Source organism: Aythya ferina (genome assembly GCF_964211825.1).
Source record: "Aythya ferina genome assembly, chromosome: 8".
NCBI lineage: Eukaryota > Metazoa > Chordata > Aves > Anseriformes > Anatidae > Aythya > Aythya ferina.
Window position 1 is genome coordinate 2,371,252 of NC_140304.1, and position 21,594 is coordinate 2,392,845.

A 21,594-nucleotide genomic window follows, 5' to 3' on the forward strand; every position below is an offset into this window, starting at 1 on the left:
GCCGGGCCGGGCCGGGCCGCCGTGGAGCTGCGGCTGCGCGGTGGGCGCGGCCTTTTCCCCCCTGCTGCTGGCTGCAGGCGTTGTGCGGAGCGGGCCCCGGCCTAGGCCTAGACCGGACAGTACCTGGCACGATGGTCGGTACCGGCCCCAAGGCACCCGCGCGCCGGGGGGGACTCGGCCCCGCCGCTCGCCGCCCGCCGCGCCGCCCGGCCCGCCCGGATGGAGCCCGATGGGCCCCGGGCCGCCGCCGGCTCCAGCGTGGCAATGGCTGCCGGGGCGGCTCGGCGGGGCCGGGCCCGGCCTCCGGCGGGCGGGAGCGGGGCCGGGGGCGGGGGGCGGCGGCGGGGCCGGAGCCCCCTGGGCCGAGGGGAGGCCGGAGGGGCGCGGGGGCTGCCCCCGGCCCTGCCGCGGGGTCTCCGCGCTGAAACCCGGCAGGTGCCGGGCGGTGCCGGCCGGGCGCCCCGCGAGGGTTCCTCTGGTGTTTCTTGGTGGTGTTTTTTGTTTTTTTTTTTTTTTTTTGTTTTGTTTTTTTTTTTTCCCCGTTTTGTCCGTGCTGCTGCTGCCGTTCGGCAGCTGGAGCTTAGAGGAGGAGGGGGTGCTGCTGGAGAGCGCTCCGGGAAAATGAGCTGGGGGGGGGGGGGGGGTGAGCTTCCTCGCTGCTCCGCTCTGCGCGGACTCGTTTCGTTACCGACTGTAACGTCTGCTTCGCCCCTGGCTGCGCGTGGTTTCAGGAGAAAAAAAGTTGTTGTGAAGGATACAAATTCTTTTTTTCGTGTGTGCTTTTGTTTTTTTTTTTTTTTTGAGATGACTCAGCTCATCTATAAGTTGACCTGTTACTCTGTTACAGATTTATCGATGTTTTATTCATAGCAGAACTTAGTCATTTTAAATGGCCTTGGCTGACATGGTTACATGTTAATAACATCCAGTTATATTTCTTATTCAAGGGGTTTGTGAAAGTTGTCAAGAATAAGGCCTACTTCAAGAGATACCAAGTGAAATTCAGGAGAAGGAGAGGTATAGTTAACTTCCCTATATCACTTAATTAAATGACATTGACAAACAATGCTGCTTCTTAACATACATTCTCACGCCTATAACTGCTGTTTTTCAGAGGGAAAAACTGATTACTATGCTCGTAAGCGTTTGGTAATTCAGGATAAAAACAAGTACAACACCCCTAAATATAGGATGATTGTACGTGTTACCAACAGAGACATAATTTGCCAGGTAAGGTTTGTGGTGCTCGTCACATACTTATCAACCTTGAAATGAGGTAAATGGGATGGATGTCCTGAGCAGTTTGAATATTGTTGCTTGGCTTCAGGGAGAAAAACAGTCTTTAAAGTTGACACAATTTTGGTAATAATCCATATTCACAGAAGTAATTCTGCTGGTGTTCTAAAACAAGGTTAGGGATGGGAAAACTTCCGCATCTTTTCTGCTGGCTTAAAACTTAGTACTTTGAAAAGAGAGGCTCTTTTGCTTGATTGGAGATGACAGAACTGACTGTGGGACATTATTTATAAAGGTGCCCTCACTTCCAGGAGGTCTTCACTGTGATGTTAGTGTGGATCGTATGAAGCAGATATGCTTTAAAAGAGTGTTCTGTGAGATTAAAGGAGACAGACAAATAAGAACAGTCACTTCTTTACGATTATTAAGTTGTCTTGCATCGTGTAGTGCAGTTTTTTGCTGTAGTTCACTTTCTTGGTTTATTTTCAGAACGTTTTTATTAATTTTGAAGCTGAAAATTTAGGCCTGTTCTATCATGAATATGTGTAAAAGATTAAAAAAGCTAGAAATGCTTGTTGTTTCCTCATTAAGTAGTTATCTGTAGAGAATGGCAAAGAGTACTGGTTTTAATCAGTTCAGACTAAACTGTAGGACCTTGGCGAGGTTACTTTATCTCTGAAACTCAAAACAAGAAGTGGTGGTGGCAGGCACTTACATCTGACAGGTAGTGCCTTTCCAGTGTGTGGAAAACCTGGAAATAGGAGGCAACTTCTAGGTGTGGAGGAGAAGTGGGAGTCAAAGGGAGAAGGTTCTGTATGTGAAAGGAACAGTAGAAACAAGTCTGGTATTACTGTTGTCTCACAGGACACCCCTGAGGTTGTGAAGATCTCAGATCCATTAATAAAATCACTCCATAAAGTAACACTGTCCTCACAAACTCTAAGTGCTTTTGCATTTTTCTAAAGTGATTTGTATGCTGAGTTATATGAGAGCTACCTGCACAAAGTGGGACAGAATCTATCTACGTCTGTAATAATTATTTGAAAGGTTGCTTTTGTAGGCAGTTTCCTGGCATCTTTATGTATGCGAAGAAATTAAAGAAAGTGGTTGCTGTCATCTACTTTCTCTGCCCTAATATGGATTTGAATTCTTAGCTTCTGTAACTGAGGATTTAATTATGCTGTAAGAAATTTTTGAAAAGAAAAATGAAGCAAAATGCTGTGAGCTTGGTTGGCAGTTTGTAGGATGTTTCCATGCAGAATTCCTATTGGCTTAAGTAGATGTCAAAGTAATAGTAAATTAAACCCAGCATTACAATGAGAAAACTAATTAATTTTTTTTTGCTGTCAGATTGCCTATGCTAGGATCGAAGGCGACATGATTGTCTGTGCTGCTTACGCCCATGAGCTACCAAAATACGGTGTGAAGGTTGGCCTGACCAATTATGCAGCAGCATACTGCACAGGTCTGCTTTTGGCACGCAGGGTAAGTATCTGACAAATGGCCTGGAAGTAGATGTTTTGTTTTTCTGGTTTTCTTTCAAAATTTCCCTAAGTAGGCTTACTTACTGAACGCCCACTTAACTGGTGAGTTAGTATAGATACCTGTGGGCTTCTCTAAATACTAACTTTTCCTCTTTACCGTATAGATTTGATGGCCTCTTGTGACTGTCAAATCATAGTGAGAAGTATGACAACACCCAATTTCAAGCCCAGCAGCCAACTTTAAATCTCAGCACTTCAGTTTGTTGGAGGGAGGGAGTCAGGAAAAAAAAATGTAAGAAATGTACCTTTAAGAGTTAAGACGTGTAAGCCCCATTTATCCATTTTCCATATGAGCATGTGAATAAGTTTCGAGTTTCCTGGCATATCGGTTGGAACAAGAAGTTGAAAGGTAACAGGCATGCTTACTGTGGCAGCTATTATAAGCTTTGCTACTAGTATGGAGTACATAATTTTGATAAAGAAATTGGTTGAAAGCATGGAGATTCTACTACAAACTTGTGTTTTAAACTGATGGTGATTCTTAATTTTGTCAGTAAATGGTCAGATGTGCTTTTTTCTTTTTTTCCCTTTCCCACAGCTTCTGAATAAATTTGGCCTTGATAAGATCTATGAAGGCCAAGTTGAAGTGACTGGTGATGAATACAATGTGGAAAGTGTGGATGGAAAGCCTGGTGCTTTCACATGCTACCTTGATGCAGGTCTTGCCAGAACTACTACTGGAAACAAAGTTTTTGGTGCTCTGAAGGGTGCAGTGGATGGTGGTCTCTCCATCCCTCATAGGTAATCTAGTCTGTCTGAAAAAATCCCTTTAGAATTACCTGAGATATTTCTGTGTATGACAGTCTAAATATATTGTCATTTTTGTGCTGAAATTGTTTTGTTATAACCTGGTAACTATTATTTTAGTGCAGGTTCTGGGGTAGTTCTTTTTTACTTGGTTGGTTGTTTTTTAATCTATTGGTGCAATTCTGATAGAGCTTGCATGAATCTTGTGACTATCAAGAGATTCTGTTAAATTATATAAATTAATCTATAAATCAGGACCTAAAGAGCCACCTTGCTTTTACTTGAAATCATCCAGTACACCTATATGTACTGGATGATATGTACATCTATATATGCAGAATGCACATCCATAAATATTCTTTAGCGTTTTTTTCAAGTCTTAAGCAAGTTATATGTAGGTATTAATTTTGCAGTGGTACATACCAGATGCAAAACAATCATTGGTTTTTCCCACAGTTGTCAAGACAGTAGTATGTCTGAGTGGTCCACCTGCACTTAAAATTTGCACTTTGAAGTTTTGGTAATTCCTGTCAGAAGCTATGAGTGACAAAATCAAGGTTTTTTGGTAGTGTTACTTAACACTAATAATACAGTTGACTGCTACTTTCTGACAGCAGCAGTGGGGAAAATAATTCAGAAATCTGTTGTGCATTTCCTACTCCCTCTCATGCTGTCCTGTTATTCTTGACTAATTCTTCAGTTTTTCTAACTCAGCTGCTACATGATGATACCCCTGTGACTGAGCACTCTGTAATTGGTCCATGGTGTGTATATGATGTACTGCATTGTTTCAAGACGGGACTGATGGCAGCTGAGATGAACTTCTGTTTCTTCATTTACTTTATCTTTCCATTTTTAATGGAAAACTATCCCTCAGTTATCTATAGCAGAATCTGGTCCAACAGTTACTACTTTGTGGAAGCTTGCCTCTGAATCAGAGCATTTGGCAGGATGTCTTACTCTGAATGTAACTGCTCTTTCACAGTACCAAGCGTTTCCCTGGTTATGACTCAGAAAGCAAAGAATTCAATGCAGAGGTTCACCGCAAGCATATCATGGGCCAAAATGTTGCAGATTATATGCGTTACCTGATGGAGGAGGATGAAGATGCTTACAAAAAACAATTCTCCCAATACATAAAGAACAATGTAACACCTGATGGGGTAAGATCTGTCTTTTTGGCTCTTGCACATTAGTAGAGATGTGATAAGTCTTGTGTAGGGATTTCTCAGTAATGCAAAAAATCTTGATAACGTAAAATAGGAGTGTGGTTTATGTTGCGTTTTCTCCATGTAAAAAAAACAAAACACATATTTTCCCTTTATTAAGGGATCTGTAGTATATAGTAGGTCTCTTGAAAGGCAAGTGATTTTTTTGTTCTTTGAAGCTTAGCAGTCTGTTTAAAAATATAAGCTTATAGGACTGCATCCTAGGAAAAAGGTATGCAGCTGGGGTAACTGAGGATGTGCTCTATATCACATTTTTTATGACGTGTGATTATAGGTAGCTGTAGGCCTGTGGCAAATACAGACAATCCCAAGCTAGTTCTGTTGCAGAAGCTAGCATCTGATGAAGTATATTCTGAGTGTTGTACATCTTATTTCAGTACAACTTTCCATTTTTGAATATATTGCACAAAACACAGAACGATTTGTGGAATTACCACAGTGCTTCTTTTGCTCGTTTCAACTATTAAATGTCTTTCAGATGGCTTGTCTGTTGCCTGTAATAATCTTGATTTCCTTTGATTGCACTCTTGACGAGTGAAACAAACATTCCACTGTCCCTTTTCTAGACTATGAAAAGCTAACTTCATTCTTTACACCTTTATTACTGTAGGTTCTTCTGTGTGTTTTTTCTGCAAATTTAACCAATCTGCTAATTTTCTGCTAGTAATCTTTACTTAAAATGTAACTGCATTTACATTACCAAGCAAACAGTGTTTATCTAGATAATCTTTTCACAGCTGGGGTCTAGTTGGAATTAACCATCAGCAAATCAATGCCTTTATAGAGCCATAGCTGTCTTTGGGACAGAGAGGCTAGGGTCTTCTGATCTGTGTAACTGAACAGCTCACTTCCATGCTCCTGTCTTACACGTTAAAGAATAATAACTTACGCACAATCACCTGGTACCCAAAGTTCTGTATGTTCTCATGCCATGAAATGACTGCTTTGGCGTAGCCTCTTCTAAGGTATTTGTTGCTGCTACATGACAACATTCTTGGGGATGATGCAGGGACTTTTCAAGCAGCTACAAATTAACAACTCTCACAACTTCTTCCCTTCTCTTTTACTGAGCAGCTTTGTAATGCGTACCAGGGTAGGGTCTAGTAAGGTTGTGCATCTGATGTTTATGTAATTTTGGTTTAACGTAAGAACTAAGTCTTGAGAGCAATGAGCTGTATAAGAAAGTAAGAATACTTCTACTCTAGGTGGAAGTAGAGTAACTTTCTGTACTGCCTTTTAATTTAAATACAGGGAAATTAGCCCCTAGGAAGTTGGCTTCAGAGGAAATAGCACTTCTCTGCTAGCATGTAGTTATGAGATTTGTAAGTAGTATGTAGTGAGTCAAGGATGTAGATTAACTGTCTGTAAAATAGGGGTAAAAATACTTCCTTGGTTTTGTGTCCAAGCTGCCATTTTGGATATTTAAATCAAAATCATAGTGTAGCGATAGGCAGGGATTCCAGTATGTTGTAACAGTGATGATCTGCCTGAAGAAAATACTGTAAGGGAACCACACAAACTTGTAAGCTGTATTGTGATGAAACCTTTTTTTACTGCTGTCTCTGCTAAGGGTATGTTATTTCTTGATACAATCCTAAAATAGTAACAACTTTTTCTTTCCCCCCAAGATGGAAGAAATGTACAAAAAAGCCCATGCTGCTATACGGGATAATCCAGTCCATGAAAAGAAACCCAAGAGAGAAGTCAAGAAAAAGAGGTAAACGTGAACATGACTTCTGTTAAAGAGACTTTAGTTAGGTTGGAACAGATACGGATTTTGACACAAGTGTCCTATGAATCACTGTGTTTTCAAAGAATCACACAGAATTGTAGGAGTTGGAAGGGACCTCAAAAGGTCATCGGGTCCAACCCCCCTGCCAAAGCAGGTTCGCTGTTTTAGATCAGATTAAGATACGTGTAACTTCAGGAGTTACGTTCAACAGAATCAAAAATTATACAGCCCTTAACTGTAAAAAAATAAATAAAAAAATTCAAGTAGTAGACTATACCTGTGGCCTGAACAACTGGCATTTCTTAAATGTGCATTTTAGCACCCTTGTGTTTTCAGAGGGAAGGCTACTTTTCTTCAGGAGAGGGCAGGCTGACTAATTTGTCAGTACTAAACTATTGGGGTTTTTCAGCAGTTTGGGAGAAAAACCAAGGCACAGATACTGCAGTGGCTTTCTTCCTGCCTAGTCCTTACAGGAGCTTAACTGTGCTTTTTGGTTAAGCACATTTTGACTTACTGTTTAGTATACTTTTGGTGGTGCTGCAACAGTATCTTAAGAAACAGAGTGTGTTATAGAAGTGGCAATATGTTCTAGCATAGAATTCTTAATTGCAGCTTCAGCTTTCTTGATCACCCTTTTGCTTATTTCTGCTCTGGATATATCATACCCTGTGTTTTTGTTACAGAGTGAACAGTTCCAAGATGTCCCTTGCCCAGAGGAAAGATCGTGTTGCTCAGAAGAAGGCTAGCTTCCTCAGGGCACAGGAGCGTGCAGCTGATAGTTAAGACAACTTCCACAATTTTCTATGAAGCTTTGGAAGAAGTGGCAATAAATTTATTGAGTAAGCAACTGTGTAAGACTGACTTATTAATTATCTTATAAAGATTGGAATGTGTATAATTCAGCTATTGTGTAGCCTTAAGGATTTTTATATTAACTCCTTCAGAAAAGGCAAGTGTGAAAGACAAGGCTACCCCATTAGAATTATTCCCATAACAAAGGAAAATAATATTGATAAAAATTAATGTAACTCTCAAGAAAAAAAATACATAAAAGAACTTTGTTCTTTCTAATTTCAAAAAGAAAGAATTACAAAAAAAATTTATTGCTTTAGAGCTTTTCTTTCAGCTTATGTAATGCTATGGGAGAGGAGTATGTATCTTAAGAAAAAATCTTAGGTAGACTTAAGCTTTCAGGAATATGTACAGCAACACTTATCCTGTTGTGACTTAGTGAAGCTGACAGTAACATATCTTGAGGTATTTAAGCTTCCTCCAGTAAGTGAAATAAGTACTTCCACGTCCTTACTGCTGCTGGAGCAGGTATTGTCTTAAGGTTAAACCTTTTACACACACTTCAGTGATCGGACAAGGGAATTTGCTCTAAGTTGCATACGCATACTTAATTACAGAGGCTGTGATTTGCCTTATTTTATCCTTCATCTCAGGTTCATAGATACTTACTTGTTTGTCATTAGACTTACTGAAGTTGCTTGCACACTTAGAACAAGAGTCAAGTAGGCTACATGGCTGAGTTTTGCTTAAAGACAGTGACAGCTACTGAAAGAGAAGAGGAGGCCTGTTATTTATTTTAAAAGTGTATTTTTTCAATGAAGGCTCAAACTTGGTGCAACACCAATAAAAATGAAGGCTCTATACAACAAATGGCATTAACTATTTTCCAGTTTTTCCAAAAAGCTGTTTAAAATACCCAACTGTACTTTGGATTCCAAGACTTTTTTTTTCCCCCAAACCTAGTAGCGATTTGATTTTTTTTTTTCCACCAAAAATGTGACTGCTTTACATTTGATTGCAGTGCTGGTTACAAATACTTAATTTAGCTCCAGGATGAAGGATATTATCACATCAAGAGACAAGAGTTAGCACAGTCATTCTTTGAACTGAAAAAGCTGGTGTTTACAAAGAGCACAATTCTTAGCCCAAGCTGCATAATATTACATACAGTATGGAGAAGTGATCTGATTTTAGTCCTATGTTAGGCTTACTTATTCATTTAATACTGGACCTTTACACAAATAAACAACTTATTAAATAATGAAATAAAGCTCATCCTTACCTATGCTGAAACTGAATTAAGGGGCCAGCTATCTTGAGGAACAGAGATGACTGCCACTAAAAATCACTAAGGCTTTTGACTGCTTCATACCTAAAGCATTTATAAATTAAACATTAACAGATAAGCACAGTATTAAGGTGTTTTATGCACATCCCATTCTGTACAATTGTGAGGACAGATGAAAATCTAACGAACAACAGTTATGCTGATTAAAGGTGGTAGAGTGCCAGGATCAGATTGTGGTCACTTAAGACTAGAGAGTTAGGACTGATAGATACTACTAGAAAAAACAGAAAACATTCTACAGCATACCATTCTACCTTGTTACTATCTATTACCTCCATTTCTGCCAATTTAACTAGTCTACTAATTTTTTGCTATGTAATCTTTACTTAAAAAAAAGTTATATGATCCTGAACAATTCAACTTCTGTCCTGCAGTTATGACCCACCTTTGCCTTCTTCGTGTACTTTCTGCAGTAGTTGGGAAGGATTTAAGCACAAATCTATAGCTAAGTTTTTGTGGGCAGTAAAGATTCAAGACTTCATATACAACTGTTACTTGTTTCATTTGTCACAAAGCAGCATCTTACTATGCAGGTTTCCTGTTTTTTAAGCTGTTAGTACATTTTTGCTATCAGTACTTATTAAAATTATCTTATAAAATGGCATAGTCCACAGCCTTGCTTTTCAAAGTTTGCCACAGCTTAACTTCAGTTTAATAAAAGTAAAATAATTACACTTTCAAAAATTGATGTTTATATTGCTGCTAAAGTAGGTACATCCTTTTAAGTAATAACATCCTAAAAATCTTGGCTCCCAACATGGTTGGACTTTTAATTAAAAGTGTTGAACTAAAACATTCAAGATGCAAGTATGAGGTAACAAGGTATAAACAAAAACTAATTTAAATCTCATATTACAACCTATCAGTTCCAGAATAAAATTTTCCATAGTTTAAAAATTATCTATTAATGTGCAAATTCTGCTATGCAAAGGTATTAGTAAACTTCAATTGCAGCTCAATACACAACAGCAGCTTGGACTCAGTCACATTATTTGCAGTAGTGGTGGTTCCTCAAAACTATTCAGGATAAAAATCTTTTGCAGGTATTTCACAAGTGAACAACAATTTTCACAGATTTGTATGATGTTGCGTTAGATGATGTGGTGGCACAGTGAGTACTTTCATCCTGTTCAAGATCTGACAAAGTGCACAGAACAATCAAGCATGCAGGGTTGTTTTTGTTTCCATAACAGCACTCTGGAACCCCAGAAGTGCTTTTGGCCTCTGCCCGATCGCTCAGTTGTACGTTCATCCTTTGAGAAGCCCTGTCATAAAGTACCGACTAAAGGGCAAGAGTAGAACAGCCATTCCTGAAATCTGAGTAAAGAAGGGTCTTTAAAAAAAATGCTGCACATCATTTTTATCAAACATGGTAGGTCACCTCTCATGGCAGGCATCAGTATTTCTGCTGGTGGAGAAGCTAAGAATCATTTGTATGGGAAATTTTCTTCCACAGTAACATTTTAAGGTTATTGAGTATTAAAGAATGCTCCATTTCCATCTGATTTGCTGTGACTTTAAGGGCAATACACAAATACAGTTGTTTTTCTAGTTCTTCATGGATATCCGAAGGAGCACCACGAAGCAGATAGTCTTTAAGTAGCTGACAGACTTTTGCCAAGTTTGGCTGAATAACTTCTGTGGTACATCTCATTTTACTTTGGTCACATACAGTTCTACAGTCTGTACCGTAGACACAGTCCATGTCTGATTCACAAGGACGATCTTTAATCATTTCCTTCAAATTCATTTCTGGCACAATTTTCCTCATGTCCATCATTTTCAAATCATATTTATCATTGTATCCCAAGTTTTTGGCACTTGTATCACACATAAGAAAGTTTCCATAAGGTCCATGGAAAATATCTTCCACAAATTCTAAAAGCCCTATAGCTATTTTTGCCTTTCTTGGCCACGATGGAGTAAACCACTGGTCCATGCTTCTTCTGAAACCAGAAGGAATGAAAAGTTCTATAATCCATGGAAGACTGATTCCATAGAGAGAGGTATATTCAACTCTTTCAATTACATAAAGATCCCCACAAAAACCCATCAGCTTGGGAGTATGTTCTTTGTCCTGTAAGATCACCATTAACAGGAACTCATCTAGCTGCAGAAGTGCCCATGCAGACTTTGCTTCAGGCAAAGAAACTCTACCGTCTTTGTTTCCATCAGCAAAAGATAAGATGAGATTAACCAGTTCTGAAAGATTTCCTTGTTCACCCAATTTTGCCTAAAAGCAAAACAATAAAAAAATAAAAAAAAATTAAGTGTAATTTCATTAACTACCACCAATCCATCCATAATTCTCCAACCTTTTAGTATGGTAGGGTATATTATGTTCTAGTTTTCATTGGTTATAGATGTTACAAGACTTGCTGCCAAGATGCCTGAGCAGCATTCTTCTTGTTCTGTTTTCCAAAGCACCCAGCATACAATCTTCTGAAAGTACCAGTGTTCTTTGCATTTCAAAATGCAAGGATTAGAATCCAAACACCGATTTTTCTAAAGACCAGTCTGACCAAGAACACAGTAGCCCGGTAAACGTTTTCTTAGATAAAGTAAGTAGAATTCTGATGTTTAGATAGGTTTCGTTTTCAGCTGATTAAGCCTTATAGATGTAGAGAAATTACACCACCAACTTTATTTCAAACACTTATACAAAATACTAAGACCTCTAGTACAAACCTCATACTCTAAGTGCACTGAAATACTTAATTCTGTTATTGATACAGCCACCTCCATTGTATCAATATAAAGAAAAAAGCCATTGCTGGAGTCAGAACCATTGCATTTTAAATTATTAACAATGCACACAGAAACAATGTCACACAGACATTTCTTAATTTTTCCTAAAACCTATTCTAAAAACCTGCTGCACATCCAATCCTAGAGACAAAACCACTGTAATGTGTTAGCAACTATCATCAGCTTTTACATAACTTTATTATATGTGTGCACATTTGTACACATACACTCACTCAACTAGAGCAGCCTTATTTCTATCACTGGAGACATAGGAGCTATATCAATAGCTCCTATTTTAGGAGAATTTTAGGACAGAAAGCTCCAAATCAGTGTTGACACAGTATCAACATAATGACTTCATATTATAAAATTCTGGTGTAGCATTAGGCAACAGAAAAAAAATATATAGTTCAGTTAATGCAGTAACACTTCCCAAACATGAACACTTTTCAAATTGTGCTCGTCTCTGGGGTTATTGCAACAAGTTTCAAAGTAGCAGAAGTACAGATATATTTTTTCTATACCAATGAAAGCTGTAGACATGCAAGACGCATACCAGCTTCCACCTGTTAAAAAGTAAGGAAAAAAATTGTTAGTTACTTCTAATTTTAAGATAAGCACCTCTGGGACAAACTATTTTTGTACTGATTATTTTTCCAACATTTACTTGGACAAGGCTCATACAACAGGGCATTCTCTCCAGCTACAGAAAAATAAGCCAATAAAAAATAATCATGTCACAATAAAATGACCAGGCATATACTTACTTTAAAAAGACCATACACCATTTCTTTGAATTTTTCAACAGTGGTTCCTCTTGTTGGTTTATCGAATAGAACTATTTCCTTCCTTGGTTCTGGATCAGTACCAAAATCAAACTGAGCAGCTTCTTCCATCTGGCATTTTATAACTCCTTGCAGATTTCCCCAGATTCCTAAATACATCTATGCAGGAAAAGAGGTAAAGAGATAAAAACACTGTGGAAGTCCTACCTAAATATCATCTGAACCCCAACTGCTGCTTCAGAAGTCAAGCAGCAGCACAGATTAGTACACTGAGTCCTGCTCAAAGGCAGTGCACACAGTACATTCAAACAGCGGCAGCTTCAAATACAATACACTATTGCAGGGACTTAGGAGACACTACACTGCCAAAATGTAAAGAGCTTGATAAACAGTACACTGGCATCTAGAGCTCAAGAAGCATTTGGACAGTGCTCTCAGACACATGGTTTGATTTTTTGGGTAGTCCTTTGGGGACCCAGGAGTTGGACTCAATGATCCTTGAGGGTCCCTTCCAACCCAGATACTCTATGATTCTGTATCTTTGCTTAGGTTAAGAGTCTGATGATTCTGTTTGGGAAGCAGGATAGCAGAGAGATAGTATGCTGTGCAAGAGTCTATACTCTAGTAGACATACTGTCAAAATGTGGAAGGATCTCATCATCTCCTTGGAAACTAGATTCTGTAACTGTGGAATTAAAGACTTCATGGAAGTTACAGGCTTACTGCTCTTTTAAACTACAGGGCTGTGAGGATTCAGTCAGAGAAAAACTTCTTTGCTTACTCTTCAGCTAGACACAAATGATCCATGTAACACAGTTATCAAAAAATCAGCTGAATGCATTAATGGAACACTGAAATTTATGCATGATGTGTATTCAGGGAAACAGCGCAACTAACTCCAACATATCTATCCTATACTTGGGATTTGACTTGAAATTGCAGATTTAGGCACCTACAGCAGCTTATCCCAGAGGCCCCTGCTATGGCTGATGGTTCTTGATTCTGAATGTATCTCGCTGTCTTCTCACCTATACAAGCACAGCCATTTCTACAACTGCACTGTCTGCTGGATCAGAAAAGTTGCTACAGCTTAATGCCCTACAAAAAAAGAAAACCTGCAATTCCCTCTGAATAAAATCATCTGCTTTAGCTGGCTCATCCAAATCCCGGGGTCTTGGGCCTACACAGTGGAAAGGGGCAGGCACCTGGACAGGCAGGAACCACATAGACTATCACCACATTCAGACACACTCAGATCACAGCAGAGCAGTTCCCAGCCAATAAAACATAGTCATGTTAAAGTACAAAGTGCATAACAGGAGCAGAACTGCACTGGTCATCATTGTGATGTAGCTTCTCTAGCAGAGAATCTGCAAAAGGGAAATGCTATATTATAATCTCTGCCCCTTCAGCCTCTCAGACACACAGCCTGTGTGTCTTCAAATCAATAGAAGGAAACTAGAGCAATGCCTGCACACAGAATCACTGAGATTTCAATGGGAAATGATAAAGCTAAGTTAGATGAGTAAAGCCTTACCTGCTTATTGGGCTTTGTTGACAAACATTTTCCAAAATATAGTGTTTCTTTCGCACAAAGACTGCTACATGCTGACCCATCAATAACTCCAGTCTTGTATTTGTCACACTGAAACAAACATGGAGAAAAGTATTTAATACATTGACCAAGAAAGGAGGCAACAACCGTATCTCTCCCAACACCTGACCCTTGAAAGAAGTTTAAAAAAGGGGGAAAGGGAAATCAGAAAATTTTAATAACCCTACATCAAAACAACAGTAACAAATAACTGTTTTTATCTGTAATTGAAGATATAGTATTATTTCAACACAATAGAATAGCGGCATTTGATTAATTTACACATGGCAGTGACTGAACTGGCTCTGGAATTAGTCAAGACAAACACTTCAGAAACAAGCTATGCTAAGTACACTTACTATTATTTTCCTACAGTCATGTCCTCTGCATAGTTCTGTGTAGGTAGAGTACTGGACATACATAACCCAGCTGCCAATAAATACTACTAACCAAGAGATGAAGAGATATTTCATCCGCATGTATGAGAAACGTACCTAGAGAACACAAAGAGAAAGTTTTCTTTGTAATATAGTCAAGCATTAGTCAGAATGATAGAAACAAACAGGAATTTCACATCCACAGTGATAAAATAAACAGTCTGCATTACATGGAACATCCACTTCCATCAGTGAACTGACAGGGGAGGTCAGTTTAACTTATTTAAAAGGAAAGAAAATTAGGATATAAATAGAAGGAAAGATGACAGACCCTCAAAGGGCAAGCCATGCTTCAATAACAAATTTGATTAAAAATATTATAAACTGCCAAAGCTCAACTGCTTTTTTCTTTTTTCTCCTAAGATCAGTCACTTGTGTTCTGATTCCAGTAAATCATATTAAGAAGACCAGGAATGTTGTCAGAAAATAATGTGTAAAAGTATAAAACATGGATATACAACGAGCAGGGTGAACATCAGGAATAGGTTCCCTGTGCTGAAGTCTCCCATTCCTTCCTTGGGAAGGCATCATTTAATTATAAGTACAATTCCTCTGCACTAGCCTTATCTTCAGTGGACCTTCCCATAACTGTAAGCAATGTTCCAATTTTGTGTCTGTGGCCTCACATTTCTGTTTTTCGCTAGGGGAAGCAGAAGAATAAACTAAGAGTTAGGGAGTTCTAAGTACTTTGTAAAGGAGGGGGCAAGTCATGATTTTTTTTAATTCCTCTGAGACTGGTGTACTAAAAGTTTGATTTCCACACTTGAACTAGGATTAGAAAAAGAATTAGGAAGTCAAGATCAGCTTTAGCAACAGGATATAAGGAAAGTGCATGAGAGCAGCTATACTGGGTTAGTTTGAGATCCATCTCCATCAAGCCACCTGATCTCCAACAACAGTTACAAATAGATGCTGTATGAAGAGTGATAACATATATATCCCAAATACTCTCCCATTTTCCTCCTGAGGATCTTTCCAAGCCAGATGTGATTTTCTATATATAGTAAGTCTCAAATAATTTATCTTTTGTAAACTTACCCAGCCTCCCTTAAAATCTGCATAAGTTTTTAGCATCCACAACTCTCTTCAGAAATCAGTTACACTGATCTATCCATTTTTTCATGGGTCACGGCCTGAACTTCATTTTGCTTAAATCTGGCTTTTTTGATACCCACTAGTTCATGTAACCATTCCATGCTGGTCTCAAGCTGTGCCAGGGAATGTTGAGATTGGACATATGGAAGAATTTCTCCATGGAGAAGGTGGTCAGGCATTGGAATGGGCTGCCAAGTGGTCAAGTGCCCATCTCCGGTGATATTTAAGAGATGTGGATGTGACACTAAGGGACATGGTTTAATGACTGGAGTCTGTACGTCAGGTTGATGGCTTGGACTTGATGATCTTGAAGGACATTTCCAACCTAAGTGATTCTATCTTTAGAAAAGGTTCTGAGAAAGGTAATAAGAATGAGCAGTTTTGTCACTACGTCTATTTATATATATATATATATATATATATACACACACACACACATATATATAGTCTATATATTGTTTATACACACACACGCACTTATGAGATGGGTTAACTTAGTCATTATATATGCATACACATACTGATTTCAGATGTCCCTATCCACATGGGAGAAAAAGCACTGTAATTCCAAGTTCTTAATTGCAGTAATTCCAAATTACTACAATTTGATAGTAGTTAACCTAAATCACAGTAAATATATGGCTTCAGCTTTTACATATTTTATATTTTTGAAAAAAATACTGTCACTAAAGAAAATACTTTTCTGCAAATACAGTAAGATCATTATTTCAGAATGCACGAAGATCCTTTGCCTGAAGTTCGCTAGCTTTCATAAGTGTATGCTGGCAAGCTCCCTCTTTAGAGTTAGGAGCTGCCCCAGCACCCTGAAGTCCACCTGTACTTCATAAGAACATTGCTGGCCTCCCCTTGAGCAGAACAGAAACACAGCCCTGCCTTGGGCACATCCTGCTTTTCCCCGAGCACTCACAGCCACCCCACAACCAAGCAGCTTCAGCAGCAGTTCCTCCACAGGCTGAGCACCCATGGACGTGTCAGGCTGGGCTGCGGGAAGGCCTGTGAGGTGCCACCACCTCCAAGGACACCTTGCAGCCATTACAAACCCCACACAGCAGAGGAAACTGTAGGCTGCACCCTTAAGCCCGTATGACTTGGCTCCCCCTGAAGAACTGAGCCATACTGCAATTAATGCCTGTTCGTAACAGTGCAAGCAGCAAGGATATCGCTACCACCATTGGCAGAGACTATTCCTGCCACCATTGGAGAGGACCCTCTGTCACCCCAAGTACATCAACAAGGGCATGGCCTTTTGCTAGGGCCCATGCAAATGCCTGTACCCATGGCTGGTGGTCTGGGCAAGAACACAAAATCTTTAGGTTCATAACTAACCAAACCTGTGGTTACCATCTGAAGTTTCAGGCTTGCTTCTTTGGCTTCAAACATGCATTTCCTTTTCTAAATATGTAATTTATTTTTAAGGAAACTAAGATCAAAGAAGCAGTTCTAATCAGTTGAACGGTAGCTTGGTTTAATACCTAACTGAAAAAAAAATGACTTTTCCAAACTATAACAGGTACAACCACCAGGAACCAGCGTTCTGCTCTCAAACTAGCGTGGTTCCAACTCTTCCACTGTAACTTCCCTCACAACACACTTTCCACACAGGCACCCACTCCACCTGAGGACTAAGGAGGACTCCATGTAGTTCTGTAAGGAACAGCAAGTCTCAAAGAGAAGCAGGAATGCAAGCAACAGAAGAAAAAACTACTAGGAAAATGATGCTATGTGTCTTAGCCCCTAATTTTATATCCTATTATCATTCCCATTTACAGCTTAGTGATTTAAAAAAGAAAAACAGATTATTATGAATCAAGGAGAAGGTACATGTAAGGCATTTTAAAACTTTCAAATGGAAAAGAGCAATCCCAAATTCTAAAAGCAAGTATATTTGAACTGTTACTCCAATTCTAAAGATATGACTCATTCTAAAAGAATGGATGAGAGCATTTTGGTTGTATTTTTAGAAAAGCAGGTATGCCCAAATGACCCTAAAATACAGTGCTGCTAACATCAAAGGCCTCAGTCCAAGGAAATGACCCTAATTCTCTCTCACCCATCCCACCCCACAAACAAAACCACCAAAAAGCCTGAAGTGAATAGCACAAGAAATTAACCCAACAAGTTACACAGAAAAGCAAGAGCATGCCTGTATGGCCTTCAGGCAGTTCCAGCATAAATATTGCTCCTGATGCTTTGTGTTACTCCAAAACACACAGTACCACGAAAATCCACATCAAATAATGTTTGTGGCTCCAAGATGCTAATGAATACACAAACACAATCTCTGCACAAAGGTAAACATAGGTACAAAAAAGGGTGAACACTTCCTGAGGACAAGCAGCAGATCAACACACCCAAGGCCTCAAAGGCAATGACTCATACCTAAATGTAGATCTCAAAGTCTCAGTCCACTGCCCTCACTACAATTTCATATTCCTCTCCTTCTACAACAGAAGAAAAATATTTTAATATACTCCTGATGTGATCTACTGAAGCTTGTTTATATCTGCACATTCTTCACCTTGTTCAGCACAAGAATTCAAAGCTTCAGTTAAAAAAAAAAAAAAAGCATCACTACAGTTCATTTGGGAACAACCCTCAACTTCAGTCATCTTACTGAAGTAAACAAGAGTCGTAACGTACTTACATACAAATCTAATGCAAGAGCCTTGATTTCTAAGTGGATTTTTTTTCCCAGAAGGATCTTGTCCACTTTATATATTAGGCCATGATTATCCACATTTCAGCTGAAAAGTCACACGATGATCTGGTCTTACAGCCACAGGAACTTCACTGACAGGTAAACAGGTCAGAAACTGTGTCGAGTTCTAAATTTTTCTGCTTTTAAAAACTGGAACTAAAACAGAACGATCACATCTTTGGACCTGCTGAGGCTGCAATTTAACTACATAAACTGCCCGCCCAGTACTGCTTCCTCGCATCACCATGCTGAAGACAACAGTCATTGTAATGACACCCAACAAACTGTGAGTCTACACCACAGATGGACGCAGGGAGTTGATCTGATTCACAGTACAACCCTGCAAATAGTTGTGGGATAGTACATCATGGAGAAAAAAAAAAAAAAAGGCAGAAATATACTGATTTAATTTTGATAATAACCTTTTAAAACTGTGGCCTTATTTTGAAGTTTTGCTCCTTCACTGCCAGTGCTACAAGTGAAGCCTGTTTAAAGGCAACAAACTGCAAACATTACTTATCATTCACGCTTTAGATTTCTGAAGAGAGTAAGTTAATATTCCTTTCTGTAACATACATAGCATATTCACGTATCAAAGAGTCACTTGAAAAAAAATTGTACCCACCCACAGTAAATCATATTTATAGAATCCTTGGTCTTCTCTAAACATCCACAAGTAAGACTAAATATTATTGTTTATCATTAAATAACGTAAAGGTTTAGTTTATCCTGTATAAGATGTGCTACCAGGATTTCAAACTTAAAAACTGATTATGGTAGGGTAGATGTCTGATAGTATAATGGAACTATACACATCTGTAATATAAACATAGATTAAGAAGAACATGCAGTAAGAGTAACCAAACACACACTTACTAAAAAACAAACAAACAAACAAAAAACTTCAAAGATTTTGGCCACATGAAAAATAGAAGTGCTTGAGTACCCACGTTTTTTACGTATAACTAGAGAAGGAAATAGATGGAGAAAAGCTGCTTTAGAGAAAGCTTCAATCTACATTTAGGAATGAGCTGTAGAGAACCACTGGACTGTCATTCTAGACTACAATGATCATTTACAAGTACTTGTAAAAACATGACAAACCACCAATGCCATTTCCTCTTGGAAGAACTAAACAAAAGGCAGACCCACAACACCCAGAGGTGATCCGGGCTGGGCAGCTGCAGCCCTGCACCTCAAGGTGAATCCCTGTGCCTTTGCACACACTCACTTGACTCTGTCCTAAAACTACCTGGTTAAAACTAAGATTTAACTGTTGTTTTTTTCTGGTGATGCATCTTGACCAGAAAGTCCCTTCAACCAGTTCTTCTTTTAAGATATTTGATTGGGAATGTTTTAGAAATAAACAATTTAAACAGTTTTCCTCAGAGCCACAAAGACCCTAGTTGGAGTAACATGTAATTTCCTGTAAGGCTTGTTATCCATAATATGGATACAAACTGGAAGGAGTACAAAAGGAGACCAACAATAACAGTGTGTGGTTTACGGCACATTTAGAAACTGCTTAGAAAACCTAGGAGGAAACAGGCTGGTGAACACAGAACAGAGAAAAACAAAACTGGAGGCAAAGGGCTGTGGAACATCAAAAGAGAAATGCTTTATATAAGCCTTTCCCTTTGGAAGAACACTACTAAAATTAAAGAATGGCAAGATTTTAATGTTATTTCCTAGTCTAAAAATACTATATCTACAAGGTTATAACATTAAGAATCACTAGTTTTCTTGCAAACCATGCTACTTCAGCAGACGGATGAGGAGCAGTAGGAGTCACCTGAGACGCGAACCAGCAGTAAATGAGAACTGATACTTTACCCATCGGTTCAGAAATTATTTTCCCCATACAGAAGAGATCTGAGTTCATGCTCAGCTGGAGCTTGTCTATGTTTCCTTCCTGTCCGTTTTCCATATTTAGTCATTTATAATTTTCACCTATTAGTTTTTTCTTTTCAGTTTCCACCCCAAGATGTTTGCTTAGCCAGTCCTCTCAAGCCACACATCATCTGCTATTCTCTTTCTTCCAGTCGTTTCCAGTCTGTTTCCATCCCTTCTGACTGTGCAATGCTGGCCTCAGCTTCAGTCTTCCTCCACTGTCTGTCATCCTTTCTCAGGCAGCAGTTCTCAGCACTGCTCAGGGCCCCATCTGCTTCTTCAGTTTTCCCAGCACAACCTTCATGCTGAAGAACCCCTGCCCTCAGCTACTGCCCACCTCTAGAATTCCCTCGTCACCCACAAGCATCTTTCCTTCACAGCTTGGGGAAGCCAGCAGATACAGTGTGGCAAAGCAGTAAGAGCACGTCTCACTCCCTGTTCTCACCTCTAGTACCAAAAGCAAGCTGTGAGCAGGGCAGATGGATTCTCTGCAGAGCTTATTCTTCATACTCATGCATGCTGTTTCAATACACAAAATAAACGAAAAGCAGCAACCAAGACCTATTCTTCCCCAGCAGGGCTGTCCCAGGCAGGCCAGGTTACCAGCCTTGAGGCAGTCAGTCCTCCAGCAGAGGTCTCTTGGAGCAAAGTTTTGAACTGAGAGGTGTATGAGACCAGCAGAGCCAAAACATTTAAGGTACAGCATGGATGGATTGCCTGGTCTGGCTGGGTTGTAAGCACACAAACACATTTTTCTCAGACTGTCTTCAGAACACAGTGTGTTTTTTTGGTGGTGGTTGTGTTTTTGTGTTTTTTTTTTCCACCTTCCCACTTACTACTGGTTGAAGAGCAGACAATACAGTTTTGGCACTTACAAAAAAAACATGACATAGTCATTCAGGTTTGATGTCTCCTGTAATAATTTACTTATTTTCATTTGTTCTTATACCCCATTAAATATGTGCTCTCATAACCTAGAGTTTAACTTTTTTTTTTTTTTAGTGGCTTCAGCATGGCAATAACACCAATGAGTGCTCTGTAGAGCAGTTCATGATAATGTCTAGGTGAGTCATTCATCTATTTTTACATTGGCTTAATGTTTCTCTAACTCGATACAGCATCAAACGGAAAGAATAACCTTCACCTCTGCAATCACAATGAGAAGCAGCAACATCAGAAGAGGAATACAAAAGCTATTTGTAAATTAAAGCACAGTATTTTGAGAAAATCAGATTATATTCAGTTACTGTTAACTATTCAATAAAGGCATGGTCATCAGTTTTTGTATTCACCTTTTTGTTAGGATTAAGTTCTATTCAGTTGAGCAAACAGCTGCCCATTATTCTCATTTCCACTGTTCTGTCCAAATCCTCTGCCAAAGGTTACCAGCACAGACCAGAGACCACAGAAGCAAACAATTAGATCGCGTATTCTGGGGGTCAGGTTCTGCATGAAAACTGATTTGCACTGCAAGCTTGCAATAGGCAAATAATGAGGTGGGGTAGCTAAGGTATGGGCAGCATGCTTACCCTGCCACCTTTGCTGTGGATACATATGTACAGCAAATGAATGGAGCACGGGGCTGGAGGAGCACCTTAAACCACCCCAGCACAATGCCCCTGAGCTCAGTTGCCAGCCCCGTCATGCCTCATGATGTGCCAGGCTGAGGTGAGGATGGCAGCATGGGGAAGGGCTGGC

General features: G+C 39.4%; 2 protein-coding genes across 3 annotated transcripts in view; one reads left to right on the forward strand and one right to left on the reverse strand.

The window, feature by feature from the left end:
• RPL5 (ribosomal protein L5) lies at window positions 1-7,335 on the forward strand. Its single transcript, XM_084528325.1, has 8 exons — window positions 1-134; window positions 948-1,017; window positions 1,115-1,230; window positions 2,587-2,721; window positions 3,319-3,521; window positions 4,513-4,690; window positions 6,385-6,473; window positions 7,172-7,335. The coding sequence occupies exons 1-8, from the start codon at window positions 132-134 to the stop codon at window positions 7,269-7,271; spliced, it is 894 nt and encodes a 297-aa protein (XP_084384451.1). The 5' UTR covers window positions 1-131; the 3' UTR covers window positions 7,272-7,335.
• Window positions 7,232-21,594, reverse strand: part of DIPK1A (divergent protein kinase domain 1A) — a 22,010-nt gene continuing 7,647 nt past the window's right edge. The window contains exons 2-5 of one of the 2 annotated variants that reach the window (XM_084528323.1): window positions 14,115-14,249; window positions 13,699-13,806; window positions 12,144-12,320; window positions 7,232-10,861 (exon numbers count right to left, since the gene is read on the reverse strand). In XM_084528323.1, coding sequence (XP_084384449.1) covers window positions 10,049-10,861; window positions 12,144-12,320; window positions 13,699-13,806; window positions 14,115-14,249 — 1,233 coding nt within the window. In that variant the 3' untranslated portion in view covers window positions 7,232-10,048. The remainder of the gene's footprint in view (window positions 10,862-12,143; window positions 12,321-13,698; window positions 13,807-14,114; window positions 14,250-21,594) is intronic. The other variant, XM_084528324.1, reaches the window with a different exon arrangement.

Bases quoted from the DNA above. Each gene is read 5' to 3' on its own strand.
- RPL5 (XM_084528325.1), top strand. The intron at 1,018-1,114 runs GTATAGTTAACT...GCTGTTTTTCAG, and splicing joins GAAATTCAGGAGAAGGAGAG to AGGGAAAAACTGATTACTAT. The intron at 3,522-4,512 runs GTAATCTAGTCT...GCTCTTTCACAG, and splicing joins GGTCTCTCCATCCCTCATAG to TACCAAGCGTTTCCCTGGTT.